A 15,078-nucleotide genomic window follows, 5' to 3' on the forward strand; every position below is an offset into this window, starting at 1 on the left:
CAGCCTTGATGCTGAAATATGGGCCATTTGAAGAACCCTGCCAGGAAGAGCATCCTGGCTTCTCCCTGGTTAAGGTCACCCTTGCTAGTGATGTTCTTCAAGGAACGGTTTCATCTTGCTCAGTGACTGCAGAGCCTGTCACGTTAGGGATGATAAGAAGCCCCTTTGCTCCAGGCTCAGATTTGCTTCCACTCCCTTAGACCTGTTTTTGCAGGAGCAGCCTGGCAGCTGGGCTGTTCTATAAAAGTCAAAGCAGTACCCACGAAGGGGGGTTGTTTTCCCCTTCCGCCCCTCCGGCGCCCTGGTGTCCTTCCAAAGCAGCGTATGAGCTCCTAGCTGCTTGGAGCAGCGGGTCTGGGAAGAGAAGCTCCCCTGGCCCCTCCCTGGACGAGCCTGACTCATAGCATTTGAGGAGGGGGAAGGACGGGGGAGGAGGGAGCCCTCTACACCTGCCTGTGCCTTTGGCCGCATCCTGGGAAACGTTCCGACCCCACCCAACTGCACAAAGACTTAAGTCTCTGCTCAGCCCAGTTCGGGGCATGGCCCAGGGGGCTGCTTCTGCTCTGGGCTCCCAACATGATGGGACAAGCCCGGAGCCTGAGGACAGGTGGCCTCAGTGTGTGCCTCAAGTTCAGAGCTGTGCCTGGCATCATCCTCTCCTTTTCAGATGTGAGTCCTGCCTGGCCGGCTCCCCTCAAGCTGGGGTCTGCAGGGAGATGGCTGGGGGCTGTCATCTCACTCCTTCCTGATGTTACCCACCTGCCTGTGGCCCACCCCTGAGCTGGGACGGGGAGTCTGTCCCCCCCTGCCTGGGAGCGGTGCCCCACTGCCGCCCCCCAGCTGTGTTATGTGTCTGTCTTAACTTCCCACAATTCCTGCCATAAATTACTACTGTGGGCTCAGCTCCAAGAAAGCTGGCGAGAGTGGGCAGTCGGTCTGCATGGAGGCCAGCAAAAGTCACCTTCTGTGAGCAAAGTCATCAAACGTCTGTGTGTGTGTGTGTGTGTGTTGTGTGTAGAGCGAGAGAGATGGGGAAAGGGTGGAGGGTCATAAACTCAATAGAGACTATTCCCATAGAATATTCCCTCTCTTTCTCCCAAATATGCACCTTCAGGACTTTTATAGCGAACAAGGCCAGGTTCCCCCCCGCCTCACCTCCCTACCTCGTCCACCCCAGGAGGCACGGGGAGAGCTAAGAGACAGAACAAGTTGTCAGGCTCAGACACGTGGCAGAAGGTAATTCTTCGGCAAACAGTGGAATCAGAACTCAGGTCAAGCTGGCCCTGGAAGTGCCCAGGTTACTGTTTCCACCACAGGAGGGCCGGGGCTGTCCTGGTTTGCCTTGACCTTCTGTCTCACTACCCTGTGCTGGAGCCATGTTGAAACCTTCACCAGGTCCCCCCCGCTTGACCCTTTCTTTTGCACTCCCGTGCCTTGGCTCATGCCCTTCCCTCCCCTAGACATCCTTCCTCTTGTCTCCCACGTTCCCTTGTTATCTGTGCCTTAGGTCCCAGAAGCAAGCTACCTCCTCCTCCAGGCAGCCTTCCACATTGCTCAGGGAATGAGCAGAACCCAGTGGGAAAGGGATGGGCACCCAATCTGACAGCGCAGACCTGGAGAGCCATGGTGCATGCAGCTTCCTTCAGAGAGGCTGCTGCTATCACATCCTCACTCCCGAACTTCCCAGGCTGCATTGCTGTGGTTTGTTTATACACCCCTCCTCATGGGTCTGGGAGTCCCTTGAGAATAACAGCTCTCCTCTCTCATTCATTCAAAAATGTTTTTTGAGCAACTACTGTCTGCCAGGGGCTTCCCTTGTGGCTCAATTGGTAAAGAATCCACCTGCAATGCGGGACACTTGGGATCAGTTCCTAGGTTGGGAAGAACCCCTGGAGAAGCACATGGCAACCCACTCCAGTATTTTTCTCTCTCTTTTTTTTTTTTAATTTTAAAGCGTTTTCGGATTTTTTTTTTATCTTTTTCTCTTTCCCACTCCAGTATTTTTGTCTGGAGAATCCCCGTGGACAGAGGAGCCTGGTGGGTTGCAGAGTCGGACCCAACTGAACGACTGAGGTCATGCTGTCTGCCAGACACTATATCCTGTAGCAGGGAACATAATTGATGCTCTCAGATACCTCTGAATTGATAGAACAGGAAACAAGACATGTTGAGGGAACTGAAACTAAAGGAACAGTTTTGCATTCCGTCAGTTTGCACGTATGCGTGGCTTTGGATGACCAGGGGCTATTTGTGTTGCGTGAATTCAATTAACCGCTTACAGCTCTCCAAGCTAACTCCTCATTTATAAAATGAGACCAGAAATCAGCTACATATACAGATCTCTTCAAGGGAAATTCACTAAATTAGCTATATTCTCTCTGACTTAAATTCCTTCCCTGGGGCAAGTGGGACCTGACATTTGGTTGGTTATTTATCAGGTTGTGTCTTGGCCCTGAGACAGCACGACTGACTCCTTCCACCTCTAGGTTTCTGTAGACCGTGGACACGTGGAATTGGAGATCACCCCTTTCCCGGTTGTAACTGACCATCCCAACTTCCCCACTGATGCCTTTCCTCTTTCCCATAGCTTAGTGGGTTCAAGTTCAATTCTTCCCTGCAGCCTGCTACGTTGCTTACAGCAGCCATTGCATTGAAAGGACAGAGAAGAAAGAAAGAAAAGCCAGAGACCTGGCTGGCAGAGAGCAAGAGAGGCAGGCAGTTTTAGCATCGTCAGCAAGGACTCAACTCTTTAAGCCATATCCAATGAGCATCCCCCAGGACTTAATTCCCTGGGCTGGTATCTGCTCAGCCCCTGGAGGCAGGGAAGGAGCTGACAGCTTGGCAGAGGCACCAGCTTTGGAGGCAAAGTCTGAGCCTCGTTCTGAAAGAAAACCAGGTGTTCTTGGAGGAACTCTGCCATTCAAGAAATGATAAACGTCCCCTTGGCAGAAAGCCTATTGCAAGGGGGAGTGGTTGCTTTAGCAGAAGATCCACAATTAATAGATGTTTCTTTGAACCCAGCCCATGTGTTACAGCCACAAGCTTTCATTAAAGATCATGTTGACTCCAGTATTTGGCATTTGCTTCCTTGAGCCAGCCCAGAGCCACCAGGCTGTGGGACACTGAGGCAGCCCAAGGAGCCCACTGTCTATTTGTAATGGCCCTTACTTATCCCGAAGTGGAGACCCATTAGATGCAATTCCAAATTTTTCCATGACGCGAAGCAGAGAGGTGCTTTCAGCAGCTTCATGCCTTAACTACCTAAAAGTCAAGCACAGAAGACTTTAAAGGGCTATTTTGTGGCAGGATGAGCTACTGTTACATGTTAGTAACAAGAATTTGAGAGAGAGAGAGAGAGAGAGAGTTGGGGTGAGCGCGCCCAGGCCTGCTGCCCGTGGGGACCAGCGGCATAGCCCTGGAAAATGGAAATTGAAGTTCTCCAGCCGGGCCGAATGCAGCGAGCTGGGGACCACAGCGTGGAAGGGCAAGAAGGCTGTTGTAAGGCTGGCTCTTTGGAACCTCCTGGACCCTTTGCTGGCCTCTGTAGATTACTGCATGGAAACCCCAGTGCCTTCAAGAGCTGCTTCCTGGAGGGAGAAGATGGAGAATTCAGCAAACTGAAGGGAAGCTCTTACCTCCCTGGCTCCTTCTGGCGGCCAGGTGGGAGCAGATGGCTAGCAGGCTCAGAAGCGCTGACCATTTAGTTCACTAAGCAAATGCTGGCTGTGGGCCTGTCTGTAAGGTATAGTTCAGGCTGAGGCAGAAAAGAAGGAGAGACGACCTCAATGGAAGTAGGTTACCTTTATTCAGGCAAGGAGGGGCGACAGTCGGCCTAACGACCAGGCTGAGCTCAAGAGGCATCAGGGAGGCTTCATATTTAAAGGGAGGTTTGTGGAAGCGATAAGGGAAATGTTAATCAGGCGGGAAGTTTTGGGTATTCTTTAGTTGAAATGGCATTTGTAGTTGGGCAGGGGGTGATAAGTCCTCTGGGCAGGGGGTGATAAGTCTCTGGCAGATGTAGGGGTGGAAGGTTTCTGGACAGGGGGTGATAAGTCCCAGATGGATACAACCGGCCTGGAGCATCAGGGTGGGACCTAAAGTTCGGTTTTGTTTTCTCTGAAGTTAGACAATTCAGCAAGGGCCATAGAGACTGTTGTTTTCTTTTCTAGGCCCAAAGACTTCTTCACTATCTACCATCCGGCCTGGGCAGGGCCACCCACAAGTGGTGCCCATCTAGTTGGACAGCCAGGCTGGCCAGCTGCGCCTCAGCAAGGGCAGCAGAGGAGCAGAGGCCGGGCGTGGCCCTCCCAACCCTCTTCTCTTCCCGACCACACCTGTTACCAAATCTGTTGCCTTCGAAATCACGGTTTGAGCCCACGACTCCCTCACCCAGAGCCTCTCCTGGGCGCCCTCTGCCTGAACCCTGGGCCTCCAGGGCCCACGGGATCTGGTCCTCCAGCCTCTCCAGCTTTCATCCTCCCCTCCTCCCAGAGCTCCAGACGGCTGGAAGTTCTCTGCCCGTCCAGCTGTCCCCCCTCTTCTCTGGGCCTCTCTTGTCTGGTGACTTGGCCGAGGCATCGTCTCTGCCTGGACACCCGCCCACACCCTCCGTTCCCCTCAAACCTCGAACTCCCAAGCTAAGGCCATCTCCGAGTCCCACTCGGCCCCCACGACACTTGCTGCTGGCCTTCCTCTCTCCCCCTTTCTTCCATGGCCTTGCCATCTCCTGCGTCGACTAATGATCTCAGGCAGATTTCCATGATAGCATTTCAGACCCCTTTGTCCCCCTTGATATTGAGCCTCCACAGGGCAGTGGCCATATAGTAAGGCCCTGGTTCTCAATCTGACTGCATGTTGGAACCCTCTAAGGGGCTTTAAAAGAACCCTGATGCCTGGAGTATCAGGCTTACAGATTCTGATAGAGTTGGTCTGGCTGCAGCCAAGAGGGTTTTTTTTTTTTTTAACTTAATTTTTTTAATTGAAGTATCATTGATGTACAATATTATGTTATAGGTGTATAATAGAGTGATTTACCCTTTTTAAAGGTTATACTCCATTTATAGTTATTATAAAACATTGGCTACATTCCCCATTTTATACAATATATCCTTGTCATTTATTTCGTATATAGCAGTTTGTACCTCTTATGCCCTTACCTCTGTATTGCCCCTCCTTGCCTTCCTCTGCCCACTAGTGTTATATTCACTAGTCTGTTGTACTTTTTTAGACTCTGAATGTAACTGATAGCTTACACTAGTTGTTCTTCTCTAATTTCATTCAGTGAAACACCAAGGGGTGGGATTTTTAAGAACTCAACAGGTGATTCTAAACGCGGTCACATTCTGAGAGCATCGTTTTTATCTTCAGTGGTCTCCTGCACCTCAGGTATTCATTGCATTCAGCAGAATCATCAGAACTTGGGGGTAGAGGTGGTGAACAAGATGTAGACCAGCATTGCCCAATGGAAATATATGTAATTTCCAATTTTTAGTCACTACATATAACAAAGTCAAAATAAACAGTGAAATTAATATATCTTTTATTTAATCCATGTATGTAAAAGTATCAGGCTGCCCAGATGGTGCTAGTGGTAAAGAACCCACCTGCCAATGCAGGAGACATAAGAAACTCAGGTTCAATCCCTGGGTCAGGAAGATTCCCTAGAGGAGGGCATGGCAACCCATTCCAGTATTCTTTGCTTGGACAGGGGAGCCTGGTGGCCTACAGTCCATGGGGTTGCAAAGAGTTGGACATGACTAAAGCGACTTAGCATGGGTGCACACATGCAAAAATACCATTTCAATATATAATCAATACAAAAATTATTATTGCTGCGGATGGTGACTGCAGCCTTGAAATCAGAAGACAATTGCTTCTCAGCAGGAAAGGGATGACAAACCTAGATGGTGTGTTAAAGAGTAGAGACATCACTCTGCTGACAAAGGTCAGTATAGTCAAGGTTATGGTCTTCCCAGTGGTCATGTATGGTTGTAAGAGCTGGACCATAAAGAAGGCAGAGAGCCAAAGAATTGATGCCTTCGAACTGTGCTGTTGGAGAAGACTTCTGAGAGTCCCTTGGAGAGCAAGGAGATCAAACTAGTCAATCTTAAAGGAAATCAACCCTGAATATTCACTGGAAGGACTGATGCTGAAGCTGAAGCTCCAGTATTTTGGTCATCTGAACTGCCAACTCATTGGAAAAGACCCTGATGCTGGGAAAGATTGAGGGCAAGAGGAGAAGAGAGTGTCAGAGGATGAGATGGCTGGATGGCATCACCAAGGCAATGGACATGAACTTGAGCAAACTTTAGGTGATGGTGAGGGACAGGGAAGCCTGGTGTGCTGCAGCCCGTGGGGTTGCAAAGAGTTGGACACAACTGGGTGACTGAACAACAACAACAACAGCAACATTGTACTTTTTTTTTTTCCATCCTAGTTCTTCAAAATCTGGTGTATATTTTACACTTACTTATGGTACATCTCTGTTAGGGCAAGCCATATTTCAAGGGCTCAGTAGCCACATGCAGCTAGTGACTGCCATGGGGCAGTTAGAGACCAGAGACCAATTGAATCCTGATGTTCCCATGCAGAGTTGGTCTGCAGAGCACATGCGTGCCGTCCCAGCAGAGGGAAAGTTGCCTTCTGCGGCCACGATGAGAGAGATCTAACGCTCTCAGCCCCAAACAGCCCCTTGCTCCCTTTCTAGTTAAATCACAGCATCTTCTTATCTGGCTTCACTCTCCGCTCCACCCGCTCCCACCCCTACCCCATCTGGGTCCCACATCCAAAACAAATTTCCTCCCGTCCTCAGCCTCCTGTGGGCCAGCTTTCCAGCACCCAGCTGCGGACCTGCTGCGTTTCCTGTCCTGGTTGTTCTTTGGAGAGCTGGCTGCCAGTCCCCGCAGGAGGGGAGGCGTGGGAGGGCCAGGGCACCTGGCCCGGAGATCTGAGAGAAATCCGGAGGGTTTGGAGTGTGTTCTCTCTCTCTCTCCTATTTCTCTTGCTCTCTTTCGGAGTCAATGCTAAGTCACTGGCCACCCCTCCCTGCCAGGCCCAAAGGCCCTCCCCAACCCTCAAGAAACCCCATCTACTGAGCGAATCTCCAGGTGAGAGACACCTGGCTATTTGCCACCCTCCCCAAGGGCAACCCATGGTGGGGACATTTTGATGCCAGAATGCGCAGAGCTAGCAAGAACAGGACTATTATTACGCTTTCCCCCACCATCCCAGTCACCAGCCACATGACTCAACCCTTTGATGTCACAGAGGGGGCTTCTGCCCAGTTCTCACTAATATGGTATTTCTGCAAATGCTGGCCCACTGGCACGCACTATCATTGTGCTCTCAGCGATTATCTTTTATTTCCAAAGGCAATTAATCTTCTTTGCTGTCTTTTTTTTCTCCCTTGCATGTGGCCAGTTCCCAGCCTTTGTTGCTCTTTCGAATCTGTGAATCGTTTGGGAGCATGTGGTAAATTGGCTTTTACGCCCTAAGTTTTTGCTGAAAGCTGAGACGGCAGGGATGGCTAATGAGAAATAATTTTTTTTTTCAAGTGCTGTAACTCTTAGGCATGTAGCAAGAGGTTACACATGAAAACTTGGAGAGATTAACTGTAGATGACCCAATTTCATGGCATTATAAAGTGCTTCAGCGTGACTGGTTCCGCAGCTCAATCATCAAAGATTTATTGAGGGGTCACTCTGCCCAGGGCACGTGATAGGTTCCTGGGAGGCGCCGCAGGGACAGACAACACAGCCCCTGTTTAATTGAGGAAGTAAAACATAGGGCGCAGGTAGACAGAGAGAATGAAGGTGACAAGGTCGTGTGTGTTAAATGGAAGTTCAGGAGAGCAAGGTGATGTGGGTGTCCAGGAGAGTCGGGGGTGGTCAGAAAAGATCGCAGAGGAGGAGGGTACTTGGGCTGAATGAAAAGAATAGGCTCGTTACAGGCACAGAAGCCAGAGAGGGCAACCAGTGACTGGCAGGAGGTTCCATACAAGTCCAGAGGGGAGTGTCAGGCTTTACAACGCGTGCAGGTTGGAAGCTGCTCCATCTCACGTCAAAGTGATGCTTCTAGGAGTCAGGACCGTCAGGTTCTCCTACCACCTCTGCTGCAGACATCCTCTGATGAGTTTGGCCCATCCCATAACCACCTCACGACTCCTCCTAGGACTGACAATACTTGTCGCTGTCCTTCCCTTGATCTGCCATTCAAGAAAGATCAGAAGTTGACCATACATCCATCATCCACCCATCCAAACATCCATCCGTCTGTCCATCCATTTATCCACACATCCATCTATCCATAAATACATGCAGCTGTCCAATAATGCACCTCTCCATCCACTCATTGTCCATCCACCCATCCACTCACCCATCCTCTTGTGCAGTCATCCACCTCTCTGTAAACCAATCAGTCCATCCATCCATCCACCCACCCATCCACCATCCATTTATCTATCCTTCCAGTAAACCAGCTGTGTACACATTCATTCATCCAGTCCTCATTTTCTAAGGACCTACTCTGTGATGGTCACTGTACCAAGTGCTGAGAAATGCAAAGGGAAAAAAAGCATGATTCTTGCAATCAAGGATGGTAATGATACATACACAAGTATTCAAACTCAAATGACAAAGTTGCTTCCATAAGACAGCAGTAAGTAAAGACTGCCAGGTCCGTCTTTAAAGGAAAAAGGGAAAAGAGAGCCCTGAGTGAGTGATAACAGTGTGGACTCACCTCTGCCTGAGCATTGACTTCATAGGGTTACAATTGTCTGTGTATCTTCTCTGTTAGACTCAAAGCTCGGGAACACAGATTCTATTATTTTCAGTACCACCCTTAGACCCAGGCAAGAGGGAGCCCTGTCCTGGCAACCCTATTCCAGGGCCCTGCTCTGATGCTCTTTGATCTGTGCCCCTCTCCACAGGGGGAGGAGTCTGTGGGGCCAGGGGGACAAGCCCATTCGGAGCCCATGCCTCCCCCGCCTTTTAGGTCATGCCCCAGGTAGCCAGGCCCAGATGGACCTGAGGAGGCCCCTTCCCTGTGTGGACCCTCCCAAGAAGGGGTGCTGTCAATGCAGCCCTGAGCTAAAGTCATGGTCCAAGGGCAGCATCTGTGGAGTGTGGATGGGACTTGGACATGCAGGGTGGGCTGACCACATTCATGTGCCCACAAGGCTCCTAACAGTGTGGGACAGAGTCGGAATGGATGAGGAGACAGGCTACAGGGCAGAGACTATAGGGCAGAGATATGAGTCTGCTCTTCCCAAGTCATCAATTCCAGCACAGAGCCCTAAAGTGTCTGAGAATTCTGCACTGAAACACAGACCTCCAGGTTGCTCCAGGAGTATATTTGTCAGGGAAGGAGGAGAGAATATATTTTAACTAACAGCTTTTTATAAGAATGACCTTTAGGGACTTCCCTGGTGGTCCAGTGGTTGAGATGCCATGCTTCCACTGCAGGGGCCACGAGTTCGATCCCTGGTCAGGGAACTAAGATCCCACATGCTACAAGGTTCAATCAAAAAAATTTTTTAAAAAGGAGCAACCTTTAAATGTTTAGGCCTATAGTTTGTGAGTTTCCGCTTGTGGCACAGTTGGTAAAGAATCTGCCTGCAATGTGGGAGACCTGGGTTTGATCCCTGGGTTGGGAAGATCCTCTGGAGAAGAGAAAGGCTACCCACTCCAGTATGCTGTCCTGGAGAATTCCATGGACTGTATATAGCCCACAGGGTCTCAAAGAGTCGGACACGACTGAGTGACTTTCACTTTCTAGTGTCTTGACCAGGTCCTGTGAATGTTAGGGTCAGGACCTCACACGCTGTGTGTGGTTGAATCGTAAGTTCCTAAGCACACGTGACAACTAAAAGTAGTACATGATTTTGGACTGGATTCTGAACTAGAGGAAAAAGTGCTATGAGATATAATTGGAACAATGGACAAAATTGGAATATGGACTGTAGATTAGATAATCGTATTCTATCAATGTTAAATTCCTGAGTTTGAGAACTGGGCTGTGGTGCCTAAGAGAATATCTTCTTTCTTAGAAAATACAAGGGGAAGTAGAAAGAATAGAGGAACTGATGCCCACAACCTTTCTCAAATTATTCAGAGAAAACAAAAAGATGCTGATAACAAAAGACTTCCAAAATGTTAAAAATGGATGAATAGGGATAAAGGGTATGTGGAAGTCCTCTTTATCCTTGTAACTTTCAACTGCAAGCTTGAAATCATTTCCAGATCAAAACTTTGAAAACAAAATGGCGCAATGCCTTGAGCAGAGGGGGGATTTAGTCAGTGTTGGCTGGGGTGATATTTCGAGGCCAAAGAGAAGAGTTCTGTGACTTTCTGGCTAGTGCAGATTACAAAGCCTCCACTATTCCTCTGCTGAGCTTGGCTCTTCGGGGCTCCCCAGGGCCAAGATGCTGCACACGTGGCTGCCGTGTGTCCCATGAGTTTGGATTGCCTCCACCTCACACAGAAAGACCTCAGCTAGCGCGGCCTTCAAAGTTAGGGCATCCAAGGAGGAGAGTTTTAATGTTACCCATTGCTGAAAAAAGTCACTCCTCGTTTGAATTGGACCAGCAGGTGTAGCGTTTTGTACCATAAAACCATGTTTCCCTTGAAAATAAACTTTTCCCCTGGAAAGCCAGGGATCTGTACCTGCGCTCCCTGACCCCTGTGCCCCCTGACGAACAGCAGGACTCTGGAAGGGGCACAAAGATGGTGCTGTTCTCAGAGAAAGGAGCTGGGGCCCCTGTCTCTCCGCCCGCACAAGCCGTGGGCCCAGCGGATGTGGGTTTCCCCCTCTCCGCTCCGGAACTCAGCGCTGCCTTCCTGCTATAGCGTGCCCACCGGTGTTGTTGCTGACCTGTGGCCAGGACCCCTCCTGGGCCAAGTGTTGATGCTGAGACTCCTCTGGGTCACGCCGTCAGTGTTGCCCTGGCACCACGCGCCCTGGCTGCCCAAACTGTTGGAGGAGACACTCGGAGGGCTGCTCCCACTCTTGGCTCTCCCCATGGAAATTCCCGGCTACTTCAGAGCAGCAGGCAGGCTGGCTGCCCGCCGGGCCGCCCAGCACAGCACCTTCCTGCCCAGGGAGCCCTTCATGTCGGGAGCTGGTCCTTCGCCTTTGCTTTCTCCAAGGCTGCGGTGGGAGTGGGCATCGGTGCTCTCCTTGTCCAGGCCTGGAAGTCCCATCCCAGGGCGGGAACCATCCAGAGGGCTGAGACCACCAGCTCCTGGAGGTCCACTCTGTAAAATGGCCTCCCCCAGCTTGTGAAAAGCTGGGGGCAGAGTAATCAAACAGACCTTCAAGAGCCTTGGACAGGATTCTGTTCATAAAAGCTAGGGACTTTTCCCAGCCTACGTGAAGGCCTTCCAGAAACTGACCTCCACTGTTCTGGTATCTCTCACCCCTCTGCCCAAGAGCCTCCCCAAGGGTCCTGCCTGCATGGCCCCCACACACAGTAGGCACCTGATATGTAGCTGTTGAGTACATGCATCCATCCCTTCCAGCTAGGATGGATGCTTTCTGCCCCTCCAAGCCCCAAGGCTCCTTCAAAGTCCAGATCCAGCCCTCCCCCCACGTGAAGATTTCTCCAAGTTCCTCCCCCAGGAACTGCTCCCTGTTTTGACACTCAGACATAGACATCTGAACCCCTGGTCTGCCACTCAGCACATACTTCTTCTCATTCATTGTTTTTAGCAAACACATAGTTGGTTCATAATTACCAGAGCAATGAAGTGAAAAATTTTCCCAGTTCCTGCTTTCAGAGAAGTGCTCACAACATGATTATAGAGTGATGGTTAATTTAATGTTAACTTGATTGGGTCACAGTCCCTAGATATGTGGTCCAACATTATTCTAGAGGTTTCTGAGAGTTTTTTTTTTTAATGAGCTTTACCTTTAATTGGTGGACAATGAATAAAATGGGCTTCCCTGGTGGCTCAGATGGTAAAGAATCTGCGAGAAGTGCAGGAGACCCAGGTTCAATCCCTGATTTAGGAAGATTCCCTAGAGAAGGGCATGGCTACTCACTCCAGTATTCTTGCCTGGAGAATCCCATGGACAGAGGAGACTGTCAGGGTACAGCCGATGGCGTCACAAAGACTTGGACACGACTGACAGACTTTCACTTCATTTTTTAGGTAAAGCAGGTTACCCTCCGGAGTGCAGGTGGGTCTCATTCAATCAGTTGAAGACCTAAAGAGAACAAAGATTACTTCCCTGGTATAAGAGGGATTCTGCCAGCAGATAACTTTTGATGTGAACTGCAATATTGACTCATCCTAGGTCTCCAGCCTGAGGGCCCACTGTACAAATTTTAGACTTGCAAGTTTCCATTATTTTGTGAGCCAGTTTCTTAAAGTAAATCTCTCTCTCTAAGCACACACACACACATCTTTTAGGTTCTCTAGAGAACCCTGGCTAATACAATGAGGGAGCTGGGTCAATCAGCAGAAATAGCCCAATGTGAAAAGTAGGGGCAATACAAAGTCCCTTCAGAGCAGAGGACCCCCTGACCTAGCTGGGAGTCAGGGACAGCTTCACAGAGAAGGAACTCCAAGCCAAGTCCAGAGGAACACCTTGCTATCTTGCCTAGGTACGAGCTGCTTCCAGGAGGAGAGTTTCTTTGCTCCCTGGAGGGCCCTGCATGGAGCCCTGTCATGCTGGATGTCTGTGGTCATATTTGTTGACAATTGATCACTTCTGTAGCCAAGTTATTTAGCCCATGCTATTTCCTATCCTGCTGTAAACAGACATGGAAGGCACCCAGCCTGCCTCTGGTCATTATTCGAATCTAGTGTGCAAGGGCAATCAGAAATGGCTTTGTAAGCCCTCTAGGACTCCCTCACCAGGCACCCTCAGTGGGAGGTCAAGGAACTTTAGAAGACCATTCATCCAAATGTATCATCCTTCTTTCCTTCCCACTCACAGCCCCAAGTCTAGGTCCCTCTTCAAGGCTGCTTCCCTCTCGCTGACCTGAATCAGGCCTGAACAAATGGGCCCAAGTGACATCATGAAGTCAAGATGCGCTGGTTCTCCTAATGTAAATCCCCAGAGCTGACCTGCTTCCAGTCTGTCCCAAGATATGAATCTTCAGTCTTTGCTTCAGTCCTGTGAGCAACTCCACCCTTCCAGATAATCCCTTAAATCAATTGGAGCTGGGTTCTGTTGCTTGCAGAATCCTTTTAAAAAATATTTAATTAATTGATTTATTTGGCTGCCTTGGGTCTTCGTTGTGGTGTGCTAGCTTCTCTCCAGATGTGGTGCTCCAGAGTATATAGGCTCAGTAGTTATGGCGCGTGGGCTCAGTGGCCCCACAGCATATAGGATCTTAGTTCCCTAACCAGGGATGGAACCCTTGTCCCCTGCATTGGCAGGCAGATTCTTAACCACTGGACCACCAGGGAAGTCCTGCAATCAAGGAATCTGATTGACTTTTCTTCGTGGATAGGGACAAGGGATGACATAGGGTAAGGGAACCTCTTGTGTACTGAAGATTCCTCCAGGCCTGGAAATGTGGCAAACCTTGTATTGCGTAGATTTAAATGTGCACTTTCCCTCAACGTAACCACGGTTTAACATGAAAAAAATTGGCATGATTTGACCTCACCTGTCAATCACGGAGCCAACTGAAGGTACGAGAATATCAACCCCTGTAGGCAGAAATCTCTGAGATAAAAAGGAGCAGTCTTTTAGGAAAAGCTGCCTTTTACCAGGATGAGGACTTTGAGAAATTCTGTGTCTCCAGCAGGCATGGAGGATAATGCAGTGTCAAAAAACATAGACGGACAACTCCTGATTAGAAGGTAATTGAGAAGAACAAGACTCTGAATGAGAAGATTTAAGAGTTTTTTGGCCGGTCAATTCTCTTAAATTTCTCATTTCGTCAAGAATGCAATAGACTGGTATTCGATTTTAAAAACGCTTCTTTCAAGTAAGTCTAAAAGAATTCTCTCAATAAGTATAAAATAAACATTCTAAGTCAAAAATTGGCAACATTTTTCTACGAAGGACCAGATAGTAAATATTTTAGGCTTTGTGGGCCAGTCTCTGTTACGATTCAATTGTTGTAGCACAAAAGCCATTACAAACAACATGTAAACAAATGTGCAAACTGTGTTCCTATATGTGTCAATATCCTATAATTATTTGTGGACACTGAAAACTGAATTTCAAAAAATTTCCCAGTGTCATGAAAAATGACAGTTTTATTGTGTTTGGGGGAACTATTTACAAATATCAAAGCCATTCTTAGTTCATGAACTGCACAGACATAGATGGCAGGGTGACAGTTTGCCCACCCCTGTTGTAAGCAATGAGAAAGCATTGTGTCATGCGTTAAATGACATTTTTCCTTAGTTCACTTATGGTTCAATAATCATTACCTTAGAGTCAGTTACATAAGATTTTCAGCAAACCTATGAAGTAGGGGACATTCCCAGATGGTGACAACAAGCCATGGAGAGGTTTCATTGCTCAAGATCAAGCAGCTAGGTTGGTCTGGTTAACTTAAAAAAAGAAAATTCTTCAATGGTGGCAAGTCAGATCTTATAACTGGCATTATGTCTACAGGTAAAACCTGGAATGGATCTAGGGACTCTGGCTGCCTTTCATTTGAATCTGCCTCATACATATAGGAGATCATAGGAATTTGGGTCTAGATTTTGGGTGACCACAGCATGAGTGGTCATGTAGTTCATTTTTCTGACTGGGGGTTGATGGCATCATGCCATGACTGACACCTATTTTGGAGGGGTGGACAGCAAGGAGATCAAACCAGTCAATCCTAAAGGAAATCAACCTTGAATATTCATTGGAAGGACTGATGCTAAAGCTGAAGCTCCAATACTTTGGCCACCTGATGTGAAGAGCCAACTCGTTGGAAAAGACCCTAATGCTGGGAAAGATTGAAGGCAGGAGGAGAAGGGGTGAGATGGTTGGATGGCATCACTGACTCAATGGACAGGAGTTTGAGCAAACTCTGGGAAAGAGTGAAGGACAGGGAAGCCTGGCATGCTGCAGTCCACGGGGCCGCAAAGAGTCGGACACGACTGAATGATTGAACAACAA

At 48.9% G+C, this 15,078-nt stretch overlaps 1 protein-coding gene across 9 annotated transcripts in view; it reads left to right on the forward strand.

Annotated features, from left to right (window-relative positions):
- Positions 1 to 15,078, forward strand: part of ATE1 (arginyltransferase 1) — a 274,124-nt gene that overhangs the window by 208,461 nt on the left and 50,585 nt on the right. For 2 of the 9 annotated variants that reach the window (XM_081535005.1, XM_081534873.1), the window contains exon 13: positions 13,760 to 13,997. The exons of 1 other annotated variant lie outside the window; for it this stretch is intronic. In XM_081535005.1, coding sequence (XP_081391131.1) covers positions 13,760 to 13,818 — 59 coding nt within the window. In that variant the 3' untranslated portion in view covers positions 13,819 to 13,997. Of the gene's footprint in view, positions 1 to 1,507; positions 3,070 to 4,169; positions 5,093 to 12,939; positions 13,221 to 13,756; positions 13,998 to 15,078 lie in introns of those variants that run through there. 6 more of the 9 variants (XM_081535111.1, XM_081535122.1, XM_081534851.1 and 3 more) reach the window with 5 other exon arrangements.

The sequence above is a fragment of the Giraffa tippelskirchi genome, chromosome 2 (assembly GCF_054371585.1).
Source record: "Giraffa tippelskirchi isolate mGirTip1 chromosome 2, T2T-mGirTip1v1.2.pri, whole genome shotgun sequence".
Taxonomy (NCBI): Eukaryota; Metazoa; Chordata; class Mammalia; order Artiodactyla; family Giraffidae; genus Giraffa; species Giraffa tippelskirchi.